General features: G+C 37.4%; 2 protein-coding genes across 5 annotated transcripts in view; one reads left to right on the top strand and one right to left on the bottom strand.

The window, feature by feature from the left end:
- ssbp2b (single stranded DNA binding protein 2b) overlaps nt 1-17,960 on the bottom strand; it is a 75,001-nt gene extending 57,041 nt beyond the window's left edge. The window contains exons 1-2 of one of the 4 annotated variants that reach the window (XM_079862012.1): nt 17,637-17,885; nt 4,437-4,550 (exon numbers count right to left, since the gene is read on the bottom strand). In XM_079862012.1, coding sequence (XP_079718138.1) covers nt 4,437-4,550; nt 17,637-17,692 — 170 coding nt within the window. In that variant the 5' untranslated portion in view covers nt 17,693-17,885. Of the gene's footprint in view, nt 1-4,436; nt 4,551-16,759; nt 16,792-17,236; nt 17,332-17,636 lie in introns of those variants that run through there. The other 3 variants (XM_079862015.1, XM_079862013.1, XM_079862014.1) reach the window with 3 other exon arrangements.
- The window catches only part of atg10 (ATG10 autophagy related 10 homolog), a 29,775-nt gene continuing 24,114 nt past the window's right edge, over nt 16,829-22,489 (top strand). Inside the window, exons 1-2 of the mRNA XM_079862018.1 lie at nt 16,829-17,179; nt 19,983-20,077. Coding sequence (XP_079718144.1) covers nt 20,075-20,077 — 3 coding nt within the window. The 5' untranslated portion in view covers nt 16,829-17,179; nt 19,983-20,074. The remainder of the gene's footprint in view (nt 17,180-19,982; nt 20,078-22,489) is intronic.

Raw genomic sequence — 22,489 nt, 5'->3', positions numbered from 1 at the left:
TGGTCGGGTTTGTACATCAGGTCATTCGAGGATGAAGGCAGGTGTGCGACAATCTTCCACAAACACATCATGTACATTTCTCATGAGAAATCTTCCTTTACAGGTGCTGTGGGCAATTTTTTTTTGGTGTTAAAACACTATCAGTGTCTTAATGTACAAAGACAAAGTAAACAATTCGAGTGGACCCCAAAGAGTACAAAGAGTGTAAACACACTGAATCACTATTACATTGCCCTGTTTGAGCAGCCCAACACCTCAGTGCTCAGCGTGAGACTACCTGTTTGTCCAAACAATGGTGCATAAAACAGATTACTGGTGCATTAATGGTGATGCAGCTATTGCTCATATTAAGTGAATTCAAAGTAACAGCTTAGCAACTGCATAGCAACACCCTGGCAACCACCCAGAACACTCTAGCATGACGACAACCACTTTTGCATGGACAAGAGCCACTCATGTGGATCAAAAAAGTGTTCTTATAAATAAATATTTTTTTCACCAAAAAGCTAATAATTCACTAAAAAACATATAAAACACGCAACACAATTACTAAAACTTTAACTACAATTACAATCAAAATAGAAAACCGAAAAATAAAATCTATTTCAAAATATTAACAAAAACTATAAGTATATATATATATATATATATATATATATATATATATATATATATATATATATATATATATATATATACTGTACCTCTGTTCAAATGCCCTTTCTTGTTATCAATTGGCTTTTAAGTTCACACTTGAAACAAGTTTAATTCTTTTATAAAATTTATGTCTACAAATATACTGAGACTCCTGAAAGAGTGATTAAAGTTGCAGAGAGAAAGTAGCGACAGATCTTTTCATCCATATTGTGACATACATCTGAGTGAATTATCGAAAAGAAAATTTGGGTTCAATCCATCGGTTGTTGATTGGATGGAGGCAGAGCTAAATGCGATCTTGCAGACATATTGATTAAAAATTACAATGCCAAAAATGAAACGTACGCATAAATGAATTGTTCACATTAAGATCAACAACGTGCATTTAGAAAATAGAATATCTAGGATGAATATCTATTTCTTGCTGACTTAAACATCTTTATGCAGCTTCCAAGTTCCAACAAATTACTACAAAGCAGAGATTTTTCATCCATTTTTTGGCATGACAGAATAGAATGAAATGCTTCATTCATTTTGTTCATTCATGAACAAGATGCCTCATTCACTGCTGCTCCGAGCCATTTTCATTCAGTAGGTTTAACTAATGAAATGCTTGCTCAAAGCACACAATCGAATGCAGGGCTCCATACTACCATTTGAGAGCAGTAGCACTGGTGCCACTAAGTTCAACAGACGGTGGCGCCAGCACCTGATTTGGTGGTGCTGGAGGGATTTTTAATCATAAAGTTAATTTAATCAAAAATTTACTATTGTTTTGCATTAATAAGTGCAGTTAATAATAGTACATGTTTGTCTATTGGAAATCTGACAATAAAGCACTGAGCTTGAATTGAGATGCAGATAAAATTAACTTTTATTAACAACAGTAACGTGGCAAAAGCCTGAAAATTAAAATGTTCTACTCTTATTAAATGTGCCATTGTTCATCTGCAATACTGAACTGACGACAGCTTCAGTGATCATAAAAGGAGCGCTCTTTACTCGTTTTCTGCGTAATTCAGTCACAATTTGAAGAAAAGTTTCTGTTTTTAATGAAACTTTGTGACTTCATACTTTTTTCCATATATTAGGGAGTGGAAATGACTCAGTCAGTAAGTGTTCCTCTGCCGCCATCTACTGGTTATAGTCTTGGGTTTTTTTTAGGCGTAGGACCATAAAATGTTCGTTCAATCATTTCGTTCGGTCTTAATGAAATGACTCAATGTGTTCCCTGTCAGTCAACGTGTGTTTGCATACCACTGCACAGACATCACACGTCATCAGCGCGTTTCACGTACGCTGTGCAGACAGGGCGAGAATGGCAGGCAAATAGCAACAGCCCTTCCTTCTGAACTGACAACAAGTGGCAAGTATCTACATTTCAGGTTTGATAGTACAGTTCTATGTACCGCTGACTTAGTCTCAGCCTCAGCCTTCTCCCCTCACTGTACTGTAAAGTTTTCTCACCAGTGAACGACACATGATATAATCTAATGACACTGTCTCTGATCGTCTCGCTTCTGGTCTGTGCGCGTTCATGTGTTTTGCAGGGTGGGTGGGATCGCATGCTTTCAATGCTAGCAGACTAAAGTTAGCATTTCCCAGTTCACCTATTGCACCTTTAAAATTGGATAATATTTAGAGCTTTGAAGTGCTGGAAAAAGTGTGAAGCACTTGAAATCCCTTGAAAAGTGCTTGAATTTTACTCTTGACACTTGACTATTTCTTTCACAACACCATGGATACAGTTAGCATTGCTACATTAAATCCATGGTGAATGTTGGTGATTTGTAAACTGAAAAGCCTTCTATAACTTGTTTGTTCATGGCCCAATGTTTCTCTTGGTTTCCACATCAGCGCTGTTTGATATGATATCTATGGTAAAAGAGAATTCTGTGCCAAATTTGGATGCTTCCCACTAGGGATGTCCCGATACCACTTTTTCACTTCCGATACCAATAACGATGCCGCAGCTTTGTCTATTTGCCGATACCGATATCAATCCGATATTTTTATTTTTTTCTTGAACTAATAGTAATAATAATAATAAAATATATGGAAGCACTTTGCTCAATTAGCCACCTAAAAACATCTCACTCAAATGGAGAACAAATACTTCTCCAGTATATAGTCCACAACAACAGTTGATTATGAAAGACTGCCACCCTTTATTAAAACACTACAAAAAATAATTAAATAAATACAAATACAGGTACTCTCTCTCTCTCTCTCTCTCTCTCTCTCTCTCTCTCTCACACACACACACACACACACACACACCAAATTCCATACAGAGGTATGAGGGATTTGTTACTCTCTCTCTCTCTCTCTCTCTCTCTCTCTCTCTCTCTCTCTCTCTCTCTCTCTCTCTCTATTTATTTTATGTCATTAAAGTCTTTAAATTTTCGCTGGTTCCCGCCTCCTTCTTCCAGCGAAATGCATTACACTGGTGCAGAAACCCGGGAAGGAAGAAGGAGGCGGGAACCGGCGAACATTTAAAGACTTTAATGACATAAAATAAATCAACAACAAAACGAAAGTAAAAGACAGCAGCCCCTCACGGACGACTGCTTTCACTTAATAAAACATAAAAAACCACAACATTACTCCAGGCCTGTCCTCTCTCGCTCGTCGCTCCTCCTTTATGCTTCCGCTCCTCCGTGAGAGATACGAGACCGGTGCGTCGCGCAGGTGTCGCTCATCAGTAATCACGCCACCAGCCTCGTGCCGCTCTCTCACGGCCCTCGGCCTCGTCCTGCTCGCCACACTAATATTCAAGCATTTAGGCGATGGTTTAAGCTAGATTTTCCCATGGTTTGTGTTGGATAGGTATCGGATCATATTTTTTTCTCCCCTCCGATCTCCGATCTAGCGTTCTGGGCCAGTATCGGCACGATACCGATGACGTGGATCGGATCGGGACATCCCTACTTCCCACTAGATCTCGCAGCGAAATTATTAATAATGTAGTGAATTCAAACTTTTCTCACTGGATCTCCGAGCGCTGTGTAGTAATGGTGTCACGTGATCAAGATCGGCCCGTGAGTAAACCTGTTCTGAGTTTGCGGCTCAAACCAGTCGTGTGGTTTTGCTTCACTTTTGTTTCGTTTGCTGTTTCTCATACGTAACATAAAAGGCAGGTATTTTCAGTTGGGCAACGTGGTGGTGGCACCAGTGCGAACTGTTTTTTCCAACAGTGGAAAAAAGGTCACAAAATGCGACCATTTGGTTGCAGTCTGGAGTCCTGGAATGCTATTCGAAGCGTTCACACACTGCAAAAGGGAGAGACAGTAAATGAAAAATACGAGTCAGTTCATTGAAGTAAACAAGATTGAATCATTCCTTTAAAAGATTCATTCGCGTATGGACCACCACTAGTTAGCAGTTTACATTGTATACAAGTTTGCCATCCATTCGAAGACAACAGGGAAGTGTGTTCAGATCCAGCCGATCAAACCAGATCTGTCTGAGAGCCCAGATTACAGGTATTGCCTGTCAAGCTTCGTCATGAACACAGATAATAGACCGTGCCCAAGAGACGGATATAAGGAAATAAACCGCAGTTGCTTGGCAATAGTGTCCCCGTTCGGTTAAATTTTAAACAAGTTAATCACACCAGCACCAAAATAAGTTGTGAGACTGCTGGGAGATCAGGGCTTAAGGCAACACAGCGTTTAGGGAGCGAGAGACGTCTGGAAGAATTCGGCTGAGTCACACCTGCGCAGAGGAGGCAAAGCTTATGCCAATTTGCAACTGCCTTCCCTGAAAATGTTCCTTGCCTGCCATTATCTTCTGCAGCCAGACTCTGCTGTCTCCCCAAGGGAGCGGGGCAAGGAGCCATCTCTGCCTGAAGCCCGCTGACGTGGATCTTCGAGGGCCTCTCGCCTGGGTGACTGGGCAGAGAGGAGCAGAGAAGAGACAGAACGTTCTGAGGATGCCGTTGACATACAGGGAAAAACAAACAGTTTCATCAGCATGTCCCCTGAGGCTGGATCCAGGAAAAGTGTCTGCCGCAACCACATCCAACAGGATGCTTTTGAAAGCAGGAGCATATGTATCTGCTGCTTCAAAGTGGCATTCTTTATATTCAAGTGGTACTTCATTATGACTTGACATCCAACAACCTGGAGAGATGCTAGTACGGCTAGTCAAAGCATTTGCACGTAAAGTTCCTAACATATGCACTGCAGTGAGCGCTGATTTAAAAACTAGCAAATCCATTCATAAAGTGAAGCACTGATAAACAGCAGAGTGAAATATCATTCACATTAAGGCTGACGCAACAAATCGAGTTGACAATGAAATCTGCCTTCAAAATGTTCGCCTAAGAAAAGTTTAGCACAATGATAAGGATTTTTTTTCTTTTTCAGAATTCTACTTGCTCTACCAACATTTCCAACACAATTTTTTCAAATAAATGTATATTTTTAAATTTAGATTTTCTAATTAGAATATGTATAATTGTTACATGCATTAATATTTGTTTTAAATTATTAGTTATTATTCTACTATATAAATGTACATTTATAAATACATACAGTACTGTTCTAAACTAAGATTTTTTATTAAAGAAATGTTAAGAGTTTTTTTTAGCAAGAATGTGTTAAATTGACAGTAAATATGTTTATAATGTTATAAAAGATTTATATTTCAATTAAATGATGTTCCTTTTAACTTTCTATTCAAAGAATCCTTGAAAATGTATCACAATTTCCAAAACATTAAGCAACGCAACTGTTTTCAACATTGATAATAATAATAAATGTTTCTAGAGCAGCAAATCAGCATATTAGAATGATTTCTGAAGGATCATGTGACAATAATGATGCTGAAAATTCAGCTTTACAGGAAAAACAAATATTTTAAAAGATTTTCAAATAGAAAACCTTAATACTATTTCACAATATTACTATTTTACTGTATTTTTGATTAAATAAATAAGCCTTGGTGAGTTTTAGACTAGGTGAGCTTCTTTCAAAAACAAACAAACAAAAATCGAGTAGTGTACATTATATATATATATATTATGTACACTACTCGATTTTTGTTTAAATATCAAATATCAAAGTTTTCTTTTCAAACTAAATCTACAATAATAACAAGACATTTTACAGGTACTCCAAGACAACCATAAAAAATAACCATATAAAAATAAAAAGAATTGCTGGAAAATTATGGCAAAACATAACTGTGCCTGTAGACAACACATTACGTGACCTTCCATGACCCCTACAAGCCCTCAAGTGTCTCATGTGCAGACATTCCTGATGCTTAACCTTTTATTAAGCATAATGCACTCAGGCCTTGCCATCTGGCCTGATCTGAAAGTTACAATTCATAAACATAACAGGAAGTTGATCAGATGGACATAGCGCACCCTCCGACAAAATGACTTAAAAAACACTGATGTTTTCTTACGATGAAAGGGCTAGTGAAAACCATCAAGATTGATTCACAAACCAAGAGGCAGTTTCCTCAATCATGTGTGTGTTTCAGAAGGTCAAAACAATAACTTTTCTTGATGAGATAAAAGGAAACGTCCTAATGATTTCTTTTTTTTTTAAAAAGACAGGAAGAGCAGAAGTTTTAAACATCCTGTTTTATAGTGGAAAGAAAGACAGCCCCAACTTAAGATGCTTTGAGCTTTATCCAGGAAGTAAGACTTGACAATGCCATGACCCATGTCATGTCATTTGATGATAAGCAAAAGTCTTGTATTACTGCAGAGAAGTGACCTTTCATAAAGTACGGTGCGAGGAGAGGTCACTCACAGACAGCTTTTACACTCATGGTTTGGGTTTTTACAGAATAAATTAGGGCTCATGGGACACTTCAGATTGGCCACTTGAGTATAGCAGCTTCATAAAACATAACTAACAATTTCAAGAAGCAATGTAAAACATTGACAAATAAGGATGGGTCTCAAAAATGGGTATCACAATTTCTGAATTGATTCAGATTCAATTTAATTTAATTGCTATTTAATAGACAAGTTTGAGAGGTTTTTTTTAAAAAAAGATTCTTAAAAGGATCAGCTCACAAGAGCCATTTGTTCATGAACTGGACTACACAGGTTGTAACATATGGTTTAGCTTCACTAAAAGCACTAGGAACCGGTACATATGAATAATTTGTTCATGAATCAGACTACACGCTGGATGCATGGCATATTTTTGATTCACTTAAAAAACTACAGGCTCAGAAGAGTTCATTGTTTGTGAACCAAACTACACTGGTTATGAAGTTGTTTTGTGATTTATTCAAAAGAACTGGCTCATAAGAGTCATTTGTTTATGAATCAGACTACATTGGTCACGTTTAAATATTGCATAGTTCTGCGTTCTTCTACTTGCCCTGCCAAGATTTCCTACACAATGTCTAAAAATAACTTTAACATTTACATTTTTGCATTTGACATACAATAGTGGCCAAAAGTGATGTCTGGAGGATATATTTGTTTTTAATGACCCTAAATGTTCGATTAAACTATCAAAATATGAGAAGAATATTATATACACACACTGAAAAAAATGATTCGTTGAATTTAATCAATTTTTTTATTGTAAGTGGTTGCACACAATTGATTTTAGCTACATTTAAACAAATGCATTAAGTTGAACTAAGTTCAAAATCAATTGTGTGCAACCACTTACGATAAAAAAATTGATTAAATTCAACGAATCATTTTTTTTTCAAGGCAGAAAAAAACATACATTGTCTACAACATAATCAGTTATTAATATTTCATTGGTTCTCTCTTGTTTTTGAATGTGTTCATAATTTCTTATATGACAGCCTGGCCAAAAATGTTGTCCGCACAATTTTGCCATGTTTCATTGTGTTATCACAAATAAAACAATTGACTCCAAGCACAACGCAATATGCTTACAATTTGTTTTGTTTTTAAATATATAATAAAAGAATAATAATAACTTTTTTAATTACATTTGGATAAAGGGTGAAGATGTCAAGTTTCCAAGGCCGGAAATCACTTTTGGTCACCACAGTATATAATGCATTATTTAATGTTTATTTAAATATTATAACATATTAGATCATTTTAATATATATTAATTATATTTAAATCATATTATTAATTATTTTACTATATAAATACATCAATTTACATGTTTTCCTGTTAAAATGAACTTTTATTTTCAAAGAAAATTTGTAATAATAGCAGGAAATTTAACAGGTATTATAATTTTACAGAAAACTCCAAGACGGGCATAAATCCAAAACTACATTACGTTTTACGTATGGTGAACCCCAAACCAGTCTAAATTATAGCGCTTTCTTAAGGCTGATTATTTATTCAGGAAAGTAGTTGATATGCAGTCGCGCACATCCCCCGTGCGAAGGACACTCAGGCTTAACCGATGCAAAAAAACGACAACAACCCTTCACACACTCATGTGACAGCAGGTCAGTTCAATAGTCTCCACGATGAAAAGATAACATGTCACAGGCGAGTACCTTCACCATGCAACAGTCTCCCATAATGAACACTCCCAACACGCAGTGACAGGGAGGAGAGAAACAAAGTTCCCCAACAGTATCTAGGGCGCTTTCTCTCTCCTCTCGTCACGCATGCTTAACCTTGTGCCGCTGCGTGGACCACACCGTTTGCATATTAATGTGTGAAGATATTAGAGAGGTCTGCTCTCTTGAGGATCAGCAGAGAGAGAGAGAGAGAGACGCAAAACCAAAGACAGATACACAAAAAACTAACATACCCAGCTAGATACGCACAGCAGACAAACTGTGAAACCACAAACTGCATTCTGAAACACACCTGTAGTTTCCAGATCTCAGAGCTTTAAAGACTGCAAAGACAGATTCTGCACAGCATAACGTTTCTGAGGCTGCGACATTAATCAAAATAAATAGGGATGCACTGAAATTTATCGAGATGGCTGCAACACACTCCAAAAAAGTTGGGAAAGAGGCATGTTTACCACTGTGTCACATCATCTTTCCTTTTAATTACGCTTTTTAATCATTTGGGAATTGAGGATGCTAATTGTTTCAGTTTCTAGTGGAATTTTTGGCCAATCTCGCCTGATACAAGACAACTGTTCAACAGTCTGTGGTCGTCACTGTCCCGATTCTCCTTTTCATGATGGATCATACATTTTCAAAAGGAGACAGATCTCTACAGCAGGGAGACCAGTCAAGCACATCCCTTCTATGGTGTCGAGTTTCTACGAAACCACTCAGTTGAAGCACATGCAGAATGAGGCCTGGCATTGTCTTGGTTCCCAGGAAAGATGTCATCTTGATGGCAGTATCCCTGTGCAAGCGCAATATACGCCTCCACATCAATGGTACCTTCACATATACAAGTCACCCATACTGTTTTCACTGATGCACCTCCATACCATGACAGATGTTTGCTTTTGCACCTGTCGCTGATGGTCCCTTTCGTCTTTGGGACTGAAAACTCAATGTCTATTTTTCCCAAAAACATGCTGAAACGTGGATTCATCTGACCACAGCACAAATTTCCACTGCGTTTTGGATAGGGTGGCCATTTCCATAACACCAAAAAGGAGGACACTTTGCAGCATTTAGTGAGGCAAGAATAATAGCCAAGCGTGCCGCACAAGCCCAGAAAAGTGAAGCCAAAACGTCTCGATCGCCCCCCGGTGACTGGTCCTAGTATAGGTCATAAGCCCCGCCTCCCCGTGTTATTCAACGGGACGTGAGACCAACAAAACAATTAAATTACACTTCAAATATCTTTTTTCCAAAGGTGGTTTCTTTCATTTGCTGTAAGTTCAAGTGTCTGTTTCAAAAATAAGTTGCTTTTTAGTTAGTTACGTGATACGTGACTAGATCCGTGATAGTTACGTATAAAAACGGTGGTGTAACGTCATGATTGACAGCTGTGATTGACAGGTTCTCTGAGCGAAGTAGTCACTGAAGCACCAATAAACATTTTTTTTCGGGATCTTCGGAGGACTGAGGAGATTGTATTTACTTTATTTTAACAAGCCTCTTGTCGTACTGCAATCAATTTTTAAAAAAGTGGACTCAGGGAGAGTGCATTCTGCGAGAGTGAGGGCGGAGCGTTGATTTCGCGGCTTTACTTCCTGCTCACTACTGCGCAGGTCTGGTCCCGAGATCGCTACTGCGCAGACTCAAGTTCCAAGATGTCAGCGTCGTCCATCTTTTTTTACAGTCTATGATAATAGCATAGGACTGAAATAGCCTACTCTATTCATTGCCAGACAATTTGATCTACGATATATCTTGATGTAGACCTATGTGTAACAAAAGAGGCAAAAAAGTGTTTGTTCACAGTGGTGTTCACATTGTGATGTCTGTTTCAAAAACTGACCACTGAGATGAACCTGTCTTGCAAAGTGCACAGTGCCTGAAAACATAACATTTCTGGACTTCTGGAAATAACAGAAATACATAAACAAATAATGAATGCGAAAAATAAATAAATACATATTTCAGTTCTTAAAGAAGTTCACCCTCTGCAGCAGCTCAATCAGCTCCTCTAGGGTCATCTTGGACAAATTCGTGCTCTTTTGTCCATTCCGGATCAAATGAGGTCTGACGTTTCGGCATGTTAACGGTATGATATGATGTAGCCAGCACGTGGACTTGTTTACATTTTTAACCAATGATATATCAGATATTTATTTGACACCGCTTTCAGCCAATCATTTGTTTGATCAGAGATCTTACGGCATTAGATGCTATGCTGCTGCGTCCCAATAAAGATTCTAGTGCGGGTTTATTTAGGCTGATTCAGAGCAACTCCAGAAAGGAGGACAAATGAGTGTCCAGCTTGAGGCTGCGTCGGATGCCGGACAGGGGGCTTAAAATCCGGACGTATGGCCACCCTATCATCTGAGATGAGTTCGGGCCCAGATAACTCGGTGGCATTGCGCATAGAATTAATGTATAGCTTTCTCTTTGCAGCTTTCTCTTTGCATAACAGAGACTCAAGTTGCATGTTTTGATGCAACGACAGACTGCGTTAATTGACAAAGGTTTTCTAAAGAACTCCCGAGCCCGTGTGCCTATATTTACAGAGTAGCACGACGGTTTCTCATGCAGTGCCATCCGAGGGCTTGAAGGTCATGCACATTCAACAGAGGTCTGCCGACCTGACAACAGACTGAGATTTCACTGGATTCCCTGAATCTTTTCACAATATTATGTAAGGTGGATGGTGAAAACCCTAAATACTTTGCAATCTTGCATTGAGAATTTAGAAATGAAATTTCTCTGATGAAATTTGGCACAAAATGGTGAGCCATGACTCATCTTTGGTGGATGCACCTTTTCTACCCCAACACGACCAGTTAATCTGCTAATTGTGGACTGTTTCAAAACAGCTTAACTTGGATATTCTGTAATCTTTTCACTTTTATTTGGCCTCTGTCCAAATGTTTTTGGAGTGTATTGCAGCAATCAAAATCTAAATGTGTTTAGATTTTTTTTTCTTTGTCAGAAAAATAAAGGTTCAAGAGAATTAACAAATCAGATTCTTGATTTTACAAGTTTTACACAATGTCCCAACTTTTCTGGAATTGGGGTTGTATTATTATATTATTCTTAAATACTTTACAGTGAAAATAGAAATATTTCTTATTTTGTTTAATATATCTTTATTTATTAGTAGTAGTAATAATAATACTAATATTAATAATAATTACTAGTCATATTGATATATAATGAAAATTTGTTTAGGCCAAATTGTGCAATTGTGCAGCTTTTTTTATTTTTTAATTGCATTCTAAATAGCATGTATTTTTATCACAATTCGATTTGTTTGTTGTTGCCACAAATCATGCAGCCCGAGTATATATAAAGATGCAATTCAAAACACTCTACAAGTACACTGTCACAAACACCTGGCCAGAGAGACACAAGCACAGCACCGTTGTACAAACTAAACATGCGTTTTGTGACAGTAACAAACCACAGTACTAGTTAGCCTACACCGACAAATATTGGCTAGTCCAATTAATCTACCAATATTTGGCCCTTTTTTTAAACTGGCCAATCAGGTTTGGCCGATTAACAGTAGTACTAGTTCCCCCCTTTGCCTCAGTTCTAAAATATGCAAATAACTTTTTGTCAATAAATGATGTTTTAAATTGTGTTCTTCAAATGTCTGTGCCATAAGGCTGGATTCAAGTAGCTGGCTATGAACGTCAACAGTTAAACTAACTTTAACTGGCCCAGCATTATTATCTTATCCTAAATGTTGCTTTGTCATCATAGTACTTGACATGGAAGAGAAAACAAACCATAGAAGACATTTTATGCTAATGCTAGCTTAGCTATAGTGCCTGTTGCAGCAATGAAAATGCAAATGTGAAATTGAGCTTGCGCAGATAGAAGCTTTCACGTGGGATATTTCAGGACTAAATGTGTTCACTGGGAAGGTTATGGTTATGGTGATCACCAAACTAAAAACATAGCCTAACTTCAATCAAAAATGGAGCAGATTAATTCTTGTGCTATGCAAGCTTTCCAAGCCATTGGAACATCAGCTTTGAGTTTTTCCTTTTTTTTCTCCCTCATATCACACAAACCATCCTCTTGACAGTTAACCACTTGTCCACTTTTCTTTCAAAAGGAGAGATAAAAGGTACTGTGATCTTTTCAAAGCCGTCACTGTACAGTCTAGCGGTTGTCAAATTCAAACAGTTTAAGTGTTAAAGCAGAAATGACTGATTCTGCACTTCATATCAAATAAAACATTATGTCAAAAGCTTATTTTGTCACTTGATATGACATCACATTCACAATGAAAATGCCGTAAAATCACACTTGAGTCAAGATTCCATAGGGATTTTATCTTTCAATTCCCACACTCAGCTAATACATAAAAATGACTGACCATTCATAAAAAATAACACATATTATCGCGTTCATTCATTACACAATGATCATATCCAAGGTTGCCACACTTTTGACCAATTCATTTTAAAGAACTTTTTCATTACTGTACAAGGATTTTAAAAAAGTAAAAAAAAAAAAAAAAATTAAATGGGGAGAAACAGTATTTTTAAAATTAAAAGTAAAAATAAAGAATTGAATTAAATAAATCTTAATCTAATAAATCTAAAAATTAAATCTTAGCATAACTAGATGTGGGTTTGAGTCTATGCGTTCATGTTCCCATTCATTCCTTCTTTACTTTCTTCTCTCCCCATGATTTTCTGTCTATCTATTCTACACTGTCCCTGTATATAAAAGTGAGTTAAAATTTTTAAAGACAACAACAGAAATGCACATAAACGCAGGGGCGGCAGATGCCACCCTAAAAATGAGTTTTGCCACCCTAAAGTTGACCAGTGTGTCACGCCTCGCAAATTGATGCAATGCACAAACAATTTAAGGTTTTGGTTTATGGAGAGGTGTCAACTTAGTAAACATCCCCGTCAGCTCATAATAAAAGTGTATCACTGAAGGAAAATGAGGGGGAATTGGGGGGATTTTTTAATTTAAGCGGGGAATTAATTGTGGGAGGGGAATTTTTTAGACAAATAAAAAAATACACAATAGCTTACAGAGCAGCCTGATATCAAACTTTGAACTGAATTTACAAAAAAGACAAGTCAACACTTAGTAATAAAATAAGAACCAAGCAGCAACACAAATAAATACAATAGAATAAACACACAGAAGAAATAAACCGTGCTTTAAGTTCAGGTAGGCATAAAGAGTAGGATTCATGTACTACAGAAATTGAATAAAGTATCAATTTAAAGAATAAAGTAATATTAATAAAATAACACTGAATAGTCTTCATTTTAAAATAAAATAAATACAAATTAAAGTTACAAAAGTTATTCAGTCAAGAGCAGAAAGTGCTTTTCTCATTTGCATTAAAGGTCTCGTTTTTCGTGTGTTTTTGAAGCTTTGATTGTGTTTTCAGTGTGCAATATATCATGTTTCGCGTGTAAAAAAAACAGTATTTTTCACACAATTTACTTATCTGTATACCGCAGTTTTCACTGTCCTAAGAACGGGCTGATGACTTCCTTATTCTATGAAGTCCCTCCTTCAGAAATACGTAACGAGTTCTGATTGTGCCAGCGGTTCCTGTGTTGTGATTCGACAGCAGCTTAGCGCACGTTGCCCGGAAAGGTCACGCCTCTTACCATAACGTGGAGATGCATGCGCTCAGTGTTATTGTAAACATGTCTTTAATATTACCCTATCAATTTGAGCTGGAATCAGACCTGGAGAACATCTTCCTCTTCTCCGTGGGAGCGCAACAAGACCACGCCCCCTTTTTTTGTGTATTCCTGTGGGCGGAGGTTAGTCAAAAAACGGTTCAAGTGACGTCATTAAAGAAGGAAGTAGAGGGATGTAGTCCAAACCGGCCGTTCGATGTAGGCGACTTCTGTTAAATAAAATAGGCCTATCTCGCTTGGCATTGAACTTTGAGCTTTATAATTTTACAGATATTATTTATACTCTAACAACAACATTACACACTAACTAAAGTTTGAAACATGAGATCACGAAGAACGGGACCTTTAATGACACAGACACGTATTAGGCTGCTGTCACTTTAAGACCGAATGCACTGATCCATTATACTGTTACACATGCGTTTTCTGTTCATAACAGACTGTATTTATGTGAATACTCGACAATTTGTACATACATTTGCGTGTATTTTACCATTTAAGCACTTTTAGCCATGCAAAGAACTTAATTTGGTCTTCGTGAGCTGTTTGTGAGGTGGTTTTATGAGTGCGAGTGCTCAGAAAACAGTTTCTCAGAGCGCGCGCGTGCTGAATGCTTTGAAATCGCGATGGACGTGAAGATGTGAAGTCGTTTGTGCATTTCGAGAGAGAGAGAGCGTGCTGATTCACTTACGCTGTTTGTTAAATTACATCTGAGAAAGTTTTTAAATGATAATAATCTGTGTGGATTCATTTGTTTATTCAACCTAAATGCTATAGTGAATATGTTTTTGCGAGAATTTCATGCATTATATAAGCACGGAACCTGCAGGAATGAGTAAACAACAAAGTAATCATATAAAGTAAATATGATTGAAGTATTAATCATATTATAATCTAAACTTCACAATGAATCTCTTATTTACATGGTGTCTGCACTTTGAGAGGATTCACGAGATTGTAGAACAAAACAAATCTGGAGTTTTGAGCAACTTTAACACTCCGATTGGCCATCAAAAGACATGTCTGTGATAGGCTACATTGTTCAATGCTGCAAAAACACGTAAATAGAAACCTTTGACACAAACACATATACGCACTGGAGCGTTTGCCAAATCTGTTTCGCCAATATGATATTATTAGTTTCAACTAAAAGAGCTCTTGCTTTCCATATGACCGGGCCCTCAGAGATGAGTAAGTGAAAATCTCCACAAATACCAAAAAAAAACCTTTTATGTGAGTTCAGTTTTCTGGCAGGTGTGACTATATCAAAAATAAATTGTTATTCACAGTGATTTCAGGAGACAAAACTTGCATTCCTGTGGAAAAATAGCCAAATCAACACAATATGTGAACAAATTTAAATGCTACAAGTTTTTATTTAATTTTATTTATTAATGGTTGACAATTTAGTTGTGACATCTATTAATGTCACCTCAATAAAATGTCAGCACAAACTAAATAATATTTATTGGGGTAGTGTTCATAATCTTCACCCCTCCCCCATTTTTCTAACTTTTTAATAGTTCAATATTGTACCCTTTTGATGCACAGAAGCAGGTTCAGTCAATCACGTGTTTTTTCAATACATTAGCTAGCTCGCTCATTACACTTTAATAGGCTAGCTTACACATTTTGGCCAAATGCTAGCAAGACGCCTGTTGTAGAGGAATCAAACATCTGTCCAGTAATTTTTAATTAGGAACATGTTGTCAGGTATGTTTGATCATTTCCCCTTATTTCCCCTGCCATCCCAAGTATAAAATCCTGGACACGCCCCTGCAGAAACATATACAACATTTATTTTTTTAAATCCTAAAGTATTCACAGTACAAGTAAAGAACCACAAACGGCATACAAATTCACTTAGCAAAAGCAAAAAAGCTGTAAGAACATCTCATAACCAGCAAAACTGCTTTCACAAGCTCAAATCTAATGCTGAAGAGTTTTCATCGAAACCACAAGTCCACACATGTCCCATAAGACACTGGCCTGAATGAAACTGCAATAATTGCTAATTACTTCAAGACAAGACCTCACTGCAGGAAGACAAAACTGTGTGCGTTACAAACATGTTCAAGCTGACAACTAAGGCAGATATTAGAATAATATAGTTTGAAACAGCAGGAAATCAATGACAATGAGTGAGGTGACATCTCTGTCACTGACTGACACATCAAATAAGTTCCCATGTCCATGTCTAAAGTCTCCACATTGACAAGCCAAATACACTTCAATATAACATATTTTTTAAATACATGCACTAGCACTTGTAACCAAAGCTGTATGAATTTCTCCCCCCGCTGAATACAAAATAAGATATTTTGAAGAATGTTAACTAAACAGTTGAAGGTAGCCATTGACTTTTCCTACTATGGAAGTCAATGGCTATCATCAACTAGGCCTAACTTGTCTGCTCACCAACATTCTTCAAAATATATTCTTTTTAGTTCAACAGAAAAAATAAACATACAGGTTTGGAACAACATAAGGATGAGTAACGTTAAATGATGACAGAATTTTCATTTCTGGGTAAACCATCCCTTTAAATGTAGGATTTTCATTTTTGAAAGCTCATAACAAACATTTCCTTTCAGAATGGCTGAAGGTGTACAAGACACCCTTCTAGGATACTCTAAAATCTCCACATTAACAGGCCAAACACACTTCAATATGATATTTCTAACACATACAGACTAAATCTGCAATATATTCATGATAAAGGTATAAAATAAAATAAAAATCCCCTCAGAAGACCGTTATAAGTGTGGGCATCATTTCAAGATCGTTCCCTATTTAGTGTTTTTTTTTTATTTTTTTTATATTTTTTTTACGATATTCCGTTTCTGACATTATCAAACGAACTAACATACCCATAAAATACTGTGTAATATATAATACAAGTAAATGTTCTTCTCGGATCAACGGACCTCTCTCGTCGTGCCATCACACCATCCTCATAGACTCACGCGCAGCCAAAAATCTTATATAACTGCCACAAACAAGAAGTCACTGCGCGCGACGGGCTTCGATATGTAGCGCGCGCGTGAGAGAGTATGAGTGACGTGCACAGCGCGAAAAGTTCCATGACAGGTCAGTCAAACTCGCACGCGCTGGAACTTTTCAAGCTGAAACGTCAATCATATTCTTGCGCGCGCTATACAGCACTCGCGTGCGCAATAACTCTTCAGACCAGAACCGAACGCCAATCATAGCCTACTCTCTCCCGCGAGCGCACAGAACAGAGAAACAGCATTTCGCTCTTTTAACAACGGACTGCTACAATAAACTTGTTTCCCCGAAATGCAGCTCACCTGACTGGCTGCAATGGGCATTTACTCTTGTAACGGGTACGTACTGTATATTCCATGCACTTTTCTTTTAAAGCCAGAAACTTCTGTACTCACCTTACTCCAATACTAAAATGAGATGAAATCCTTGAAATTGCTATATAGCGTTTCGTTACCCGTGGCAACTTTGCGTACGTAAATAAATTAATATATTACTGATGCAGAAATAAGATTTTGACTCTTTTTTTATAGATAGTCCACATTTAAAGTTTAGTCTTCGCATCTCTTAACTTCTGCGCGTGCTACCCGTTTACTAAACACGGCATGTCGCGTTAATTAGACGCAAGAAATTCAACCAGCGCGTGACTGATAACTGACAACAACTTTCTTGCATGAACTACAAGCACTGTCAGACACAACACAGCATCCGAGGAACAGAACGCATCCGCTGCTTGTTAAAAGTCTGGCCGCGCGCTGTCTTCATTATTAGATTCCCCCCCTCATAAATAAAACTTACTTTTCCCTCGCTTGGCTGTCGGACGGTACGTTGTTACTCTTGCCTTTGGCGTACATGCTTGCAGAGAGCTCCGATTGTCACGCACCTGTCAACCCATCACAGCCTCCCCGGACACAACCCCGTCACCATGGTGACTACAGGAGCGATTCCTCTCATTGGTCAGAGCGCCGAGAAGGAACGCCCATTTTGTTGGGTAACTAGCTTGAGTGACAGTTACTCGGCCCCGCCCCAACAGAAACACAACCCCTTTCTTATCTCCAGCACTCTGTCTGTGAAACACGCACACACACATACACACACTTCGTCTTACCCGGCACTGAGGGGAATTTGAAACCGTACTGAGAGGGATTTTAAACAACTGGCTGTTCCCCTCACTAGCAATCACACCCTCTACTGTCACTGGCCAAATTTAAAGCGATATGGCAAATGTGGAGCGGATTCTTCAGCTTCTGTGTGTAGTGTGGATTGAAATAAGACTATTTGGGTCGTGCTAATCTCTTTTCATGATAACTATTGTTTTTGCATAGTTAGTATTTCAAATACTGTATTTGTTTATCTTCTAAAAAGTTGATGAAGAGCACTAGCAGTGTAGACAGCAAAATAGAAAAAGGAGAAATCTGCTTTACTTGTAAAATGGTATTGTTTGTGACAATCAAAACATCCCTAGTGTATTTTATGAATCAGCTTGTAATTGTATTCTGTGTTGGAGAATACTTGGATTACTAAGATATTCGCAAACAAATGGATTTTAGACAATGTAAAAAATAAAGTAGGGCACGAAGTTCGCCACCAGACCATGCAATGCAATTTTTTCATTTAAGTTTCAAATTCTGGTTAAGCCTTTATTCTGAAAAATACTTAAAAATGATATATATTACAGATGTATGTGGAGGGGGGGTGGGGGGTATTTAAAATATGGGATTTATATGACCTAACATTTTCAAAATTTTGAAGCAAAAGTTTTATTTTAATGTTTAGAAACTGGAATATTGGCTTAATTTTCTTATGGCAATCTGGTCGTGTTTACACAAAGCTTACCTAATAGGACCATAAGTATCAGAATATTCTTGCGCATGTAAACACAGACATGTGAGTCAACATCAAATCAAAATGGACTATTTATTTACCTACCTATTTACCTATTTGATAATGCACAAAATGTTTTAATAAACTGATCAAAAAACAATACACTTTTCTGAAATGGCTTACAGAAGTAAGTCAGGTAGGCCATAGCTACTCAGCCATGGGCTGATTTCAGAATAGCATACTAGCATTACTAACATATGGCAGAAATTGTAAGTGTAGTATGATGGTATGCAGGTCACCCATTGGCTGCGTTCGAAATCGCATACTCTCTTGAGTAGGTACTTATTTTGAATAAGTAATTACTTCACGACCACTAAAAAAGTACATCTATATAGTAAGAATGTAATCTGGACGTACTACATTCGCCATGTTGTCATTATCATGTGACCTACAGCATCAGTTGCGTCGCTTCACTACCATTCATAAATCCTCTCCCGTGGCCTCATGGGATAGTAAAGTGTCCATCGTAAGCACACTTAAGAATCTCGCCGGAAGAATTAGGTCATCCGGGTACTTTTTGCCTAATCTTTTATGAGTACTGTGAATTCAGACATATTTCTTTTGTCACATACTGTTTTTCACCTACTATATAGAAGGGAAGTATGTGATTTCTGATGCAGCCTATATTTTAGCAAACAATATTGGGCCCTGGTAACACTTTTCGCCACTCAATCAAATCCCAAAGTTTTTTAATAACCTGTTTCAATCTAGAATGCTATTTATAAATATATATATATATATATATATATATATATATATATATATATATATATATATATATATACACATACATATATAGCATTCAATAAAAAAAATTGGGATTTGATTGGGTGGCGGAAAGTAGGTGTTATATATATTCAGATAACAGAAAAAATGTGCTTATGTTATAAGATATTATTATAAATTACTAGCCCTCTCTTAAGTCCTAGATACTTTTTGTTGCTAATAACTACTATTATAACTTTAGACAGATGACCTTTAAGGGTCCTTGTTTTATTCCCTTCCTTCTTACTACTAAAAAGTATTTTTAAATACACTATGGATCGAAATGTTGGATGCATAATCAAATAGTCTGTTTTGACCATAAATGATAATTAAAAATGTAATAGCTAGTAATAAATGCGTCAAGTCTTTAGTTTGGTAGAAAATCCCTTGTTGTGGACGCTGATCTTTTCTCTCCTCGGTTGTGTATATTATTTTGGCGAATGTTTTAACTGCTGTCTGTCCTCTAATGTCTGCGCTGTGCTTTTTCCCCCAAAGTGGGCGGCTTGAAACCGCCTGTGCTGAATAACATTGGCTGTTCCGTTTCACCCCCTCTGCGCTCAGGATCCCGGAAGTAGGCGAGTGAGATCATGGTAAGACAGACCGATAGAGCAGTTTGCGCTGCTGTGGATGTTCTTTATGACAGTTCCGAGTCACACAGCAACCATGTAACATGTCAGGCAGTTAGAAATTATAACAAAGTCAAAGAAAGTGCATTGCAGTTACCACAGCAACGTTGCTGCTGATTTTATAAATAGTGGCTCTCGAGTTCTGCACGGTTGAAGTGACACGAGCGTTGATGCTCAAACTGTTTTTGAGTCTTTTATCTTTATCTGCTCTGTAGTATTCGAGCTCAGCTCAGTCAAGACAACATATAACGCTTTTATGTAACTTAAGTATCAGTAAAGGGTGTTCCCTTAAAACATGATCTGATTCAGGCTATAAAGTTTCAAGAGGGAAGACGTCATATAGTTGAGTTGTGAAAATACAACGACATTGATATTTTGAAGTCAAGAGTTTAAATGCTGATTTGTGCAGTTTTTCGATGATAAAAACACGTGCCATCCAAACTTAATGAACAGAGACAACTTGCATATTAAACATGCATGTTAATAAGAATAGTTTTAGTAAAACTTTCATCTGTTAAATCACCAAATAGTGGACATTCTGTGGCATTAAGTAATAATTGTTGTCAAACAAACAATACGAGTAAAAAGCGTTCACGGTAGAACTCGTAATTACAACCTGTAAACTGGGAATTTTCTTAGAGCGTCGACTTGTACCTCGTGACTGCTGTACCACCTGACTACTGCAGATTAATTTAGGGGCCATTAACACAACACTGTTTTAAACTAAACATGGAAAACTTTCATGAATTTTGGCTGTTCATTTACACGACAACTGCGGTTTTGGGGGCCTGAAAACGCAAACTTTTGAAAACGGGTTTCAAAGTGCAAGTTTTTGAAAACGATTCCGTTATCGTCTCAGCATAGACTACAAAAATGTGAATTTGTGAAAACAGTGATGTCATGTGCATGCATATTATGTGTTCAGTCTATAGGTGTAGTGTTTCTTCACAAAGTGACATCGCCATCTTCTGGCCTGGCAACGTAATACAGCGTTTTTAGTCGTTTTCGTGGATCTGTCTGAACAGAGATCGCTTTGACAATGGTGCCATCTCTACCCGAACAATGCAAAGGAAAAACGTTTCCGTTTTTAGTACATCATTGTCGTGTAAATGTACCCTTAGGCGTTGATTGTGTTGCCATAGAAATGCATAATTCCCAGTCCGAGGTCGTGAACAGCTACAAGTAGAATGACACGTGTTGTCATCTCGAAAATACTGTAATTACTACATGACATAGCAGTAGCACAACATTGATTGACATTGACCAATGTATGAGTTTGGGGCGGGACTATCTTTTTGGCTGACCAATGTTTCCGAAAACCTATGTGACAGTTGTATCTGAAATCGTACTTTCTGATTACTGAATTAGTATGCGAGTGTGTACTATAAATGCATTCTCGTACATGCTACTGTATATTCGCCATGTTATGACTATACTAAAAACAACCATGAAAATAATTTTCAGGACTGTAAAGTTGGACATACAATAATGGTGCTTCACATTTTGACATATTTACTAAATACCATACACTCTAAAGGCCTGTTCACACCAAGAACAATAACTATAAAGATAGCATCCACACCAACGAACGATAACGTTTTGTTTATAAGTGATAGAATGGCGCTGCGGTTTTGTCGTCGGCTGATTTAAATGCTCGAGCTCTTTTCAATTCTGATTGGCTGTCAATGTTTTTATTGTTCATCAGCTGAAAAAAAATTGTTCTGAAAGTGATTCCAACAATATATTTTCTCTGTGCGTTATCGTTATAGTTGTAGTGTGGACTCTGCTATTCTTTGAATGGCTTCAAATGTGGCTCATCCAATCTGAGTTAAGATTCGGTAGTTATTTTAAGAATTGTTCTTTCCCCACATGTCAGAATTGGGCTATAACCAGACACACTGCTATCCACTCAAGTGTGTGCACATTTTGTTTATTGCGTCACACGCTGTAATTAATCAAGCCATGTTGTGTCCGTTTAGTTGGAGTTGTAGATGCTCACTAAAGCGGCTGATCAGTTAAGATGTGAATAAATGGGTTTGTTTGATGTTTCTCATTTCTGCTTGTTCACGTAGAGAGGGTGAAAGAGGCACGGGCAGGAAAGGGCCACTTAGAGAATCAACCGTTTCCTCAGAGTAATTGAAGCCAGAACTGCTGTTATGATGCAGCAACCTAAAGTTGTGATGGAATTTGTGTTTCAGCAATTCCACATCAACCTGTAGAGAGAACTTAAAGTCAGCATAGAATTGTCTCAATTTACGGTCTTAATACAGATTCCTGGTGTCGTTGTGCACGATTAGCATATTTGTGCATTAAAGGGTAACTCTCGCCAAAATGCAACCTAGGGTCTTTTTGTTAATCTACCCGAGGCAAACTTTC

Source organism: Squalius cephalus (assembly GCF_949319135.1).
Source record: "Squalius cephalus genome assembly, chromosome: 24".
Taxonomy (NCBI): domain Eukaryota; kingdom Metazoa; phylum Chordata; class Actinopteri; order Cypriniformes; family Leuciscidae; genus Squalius; species Squalius cephalus.
The sequence above is the reverse complement of the archived record's forward strand: the minus strand, read 5'-3'. Positions and strand labels throughout refer to the sequence as shown.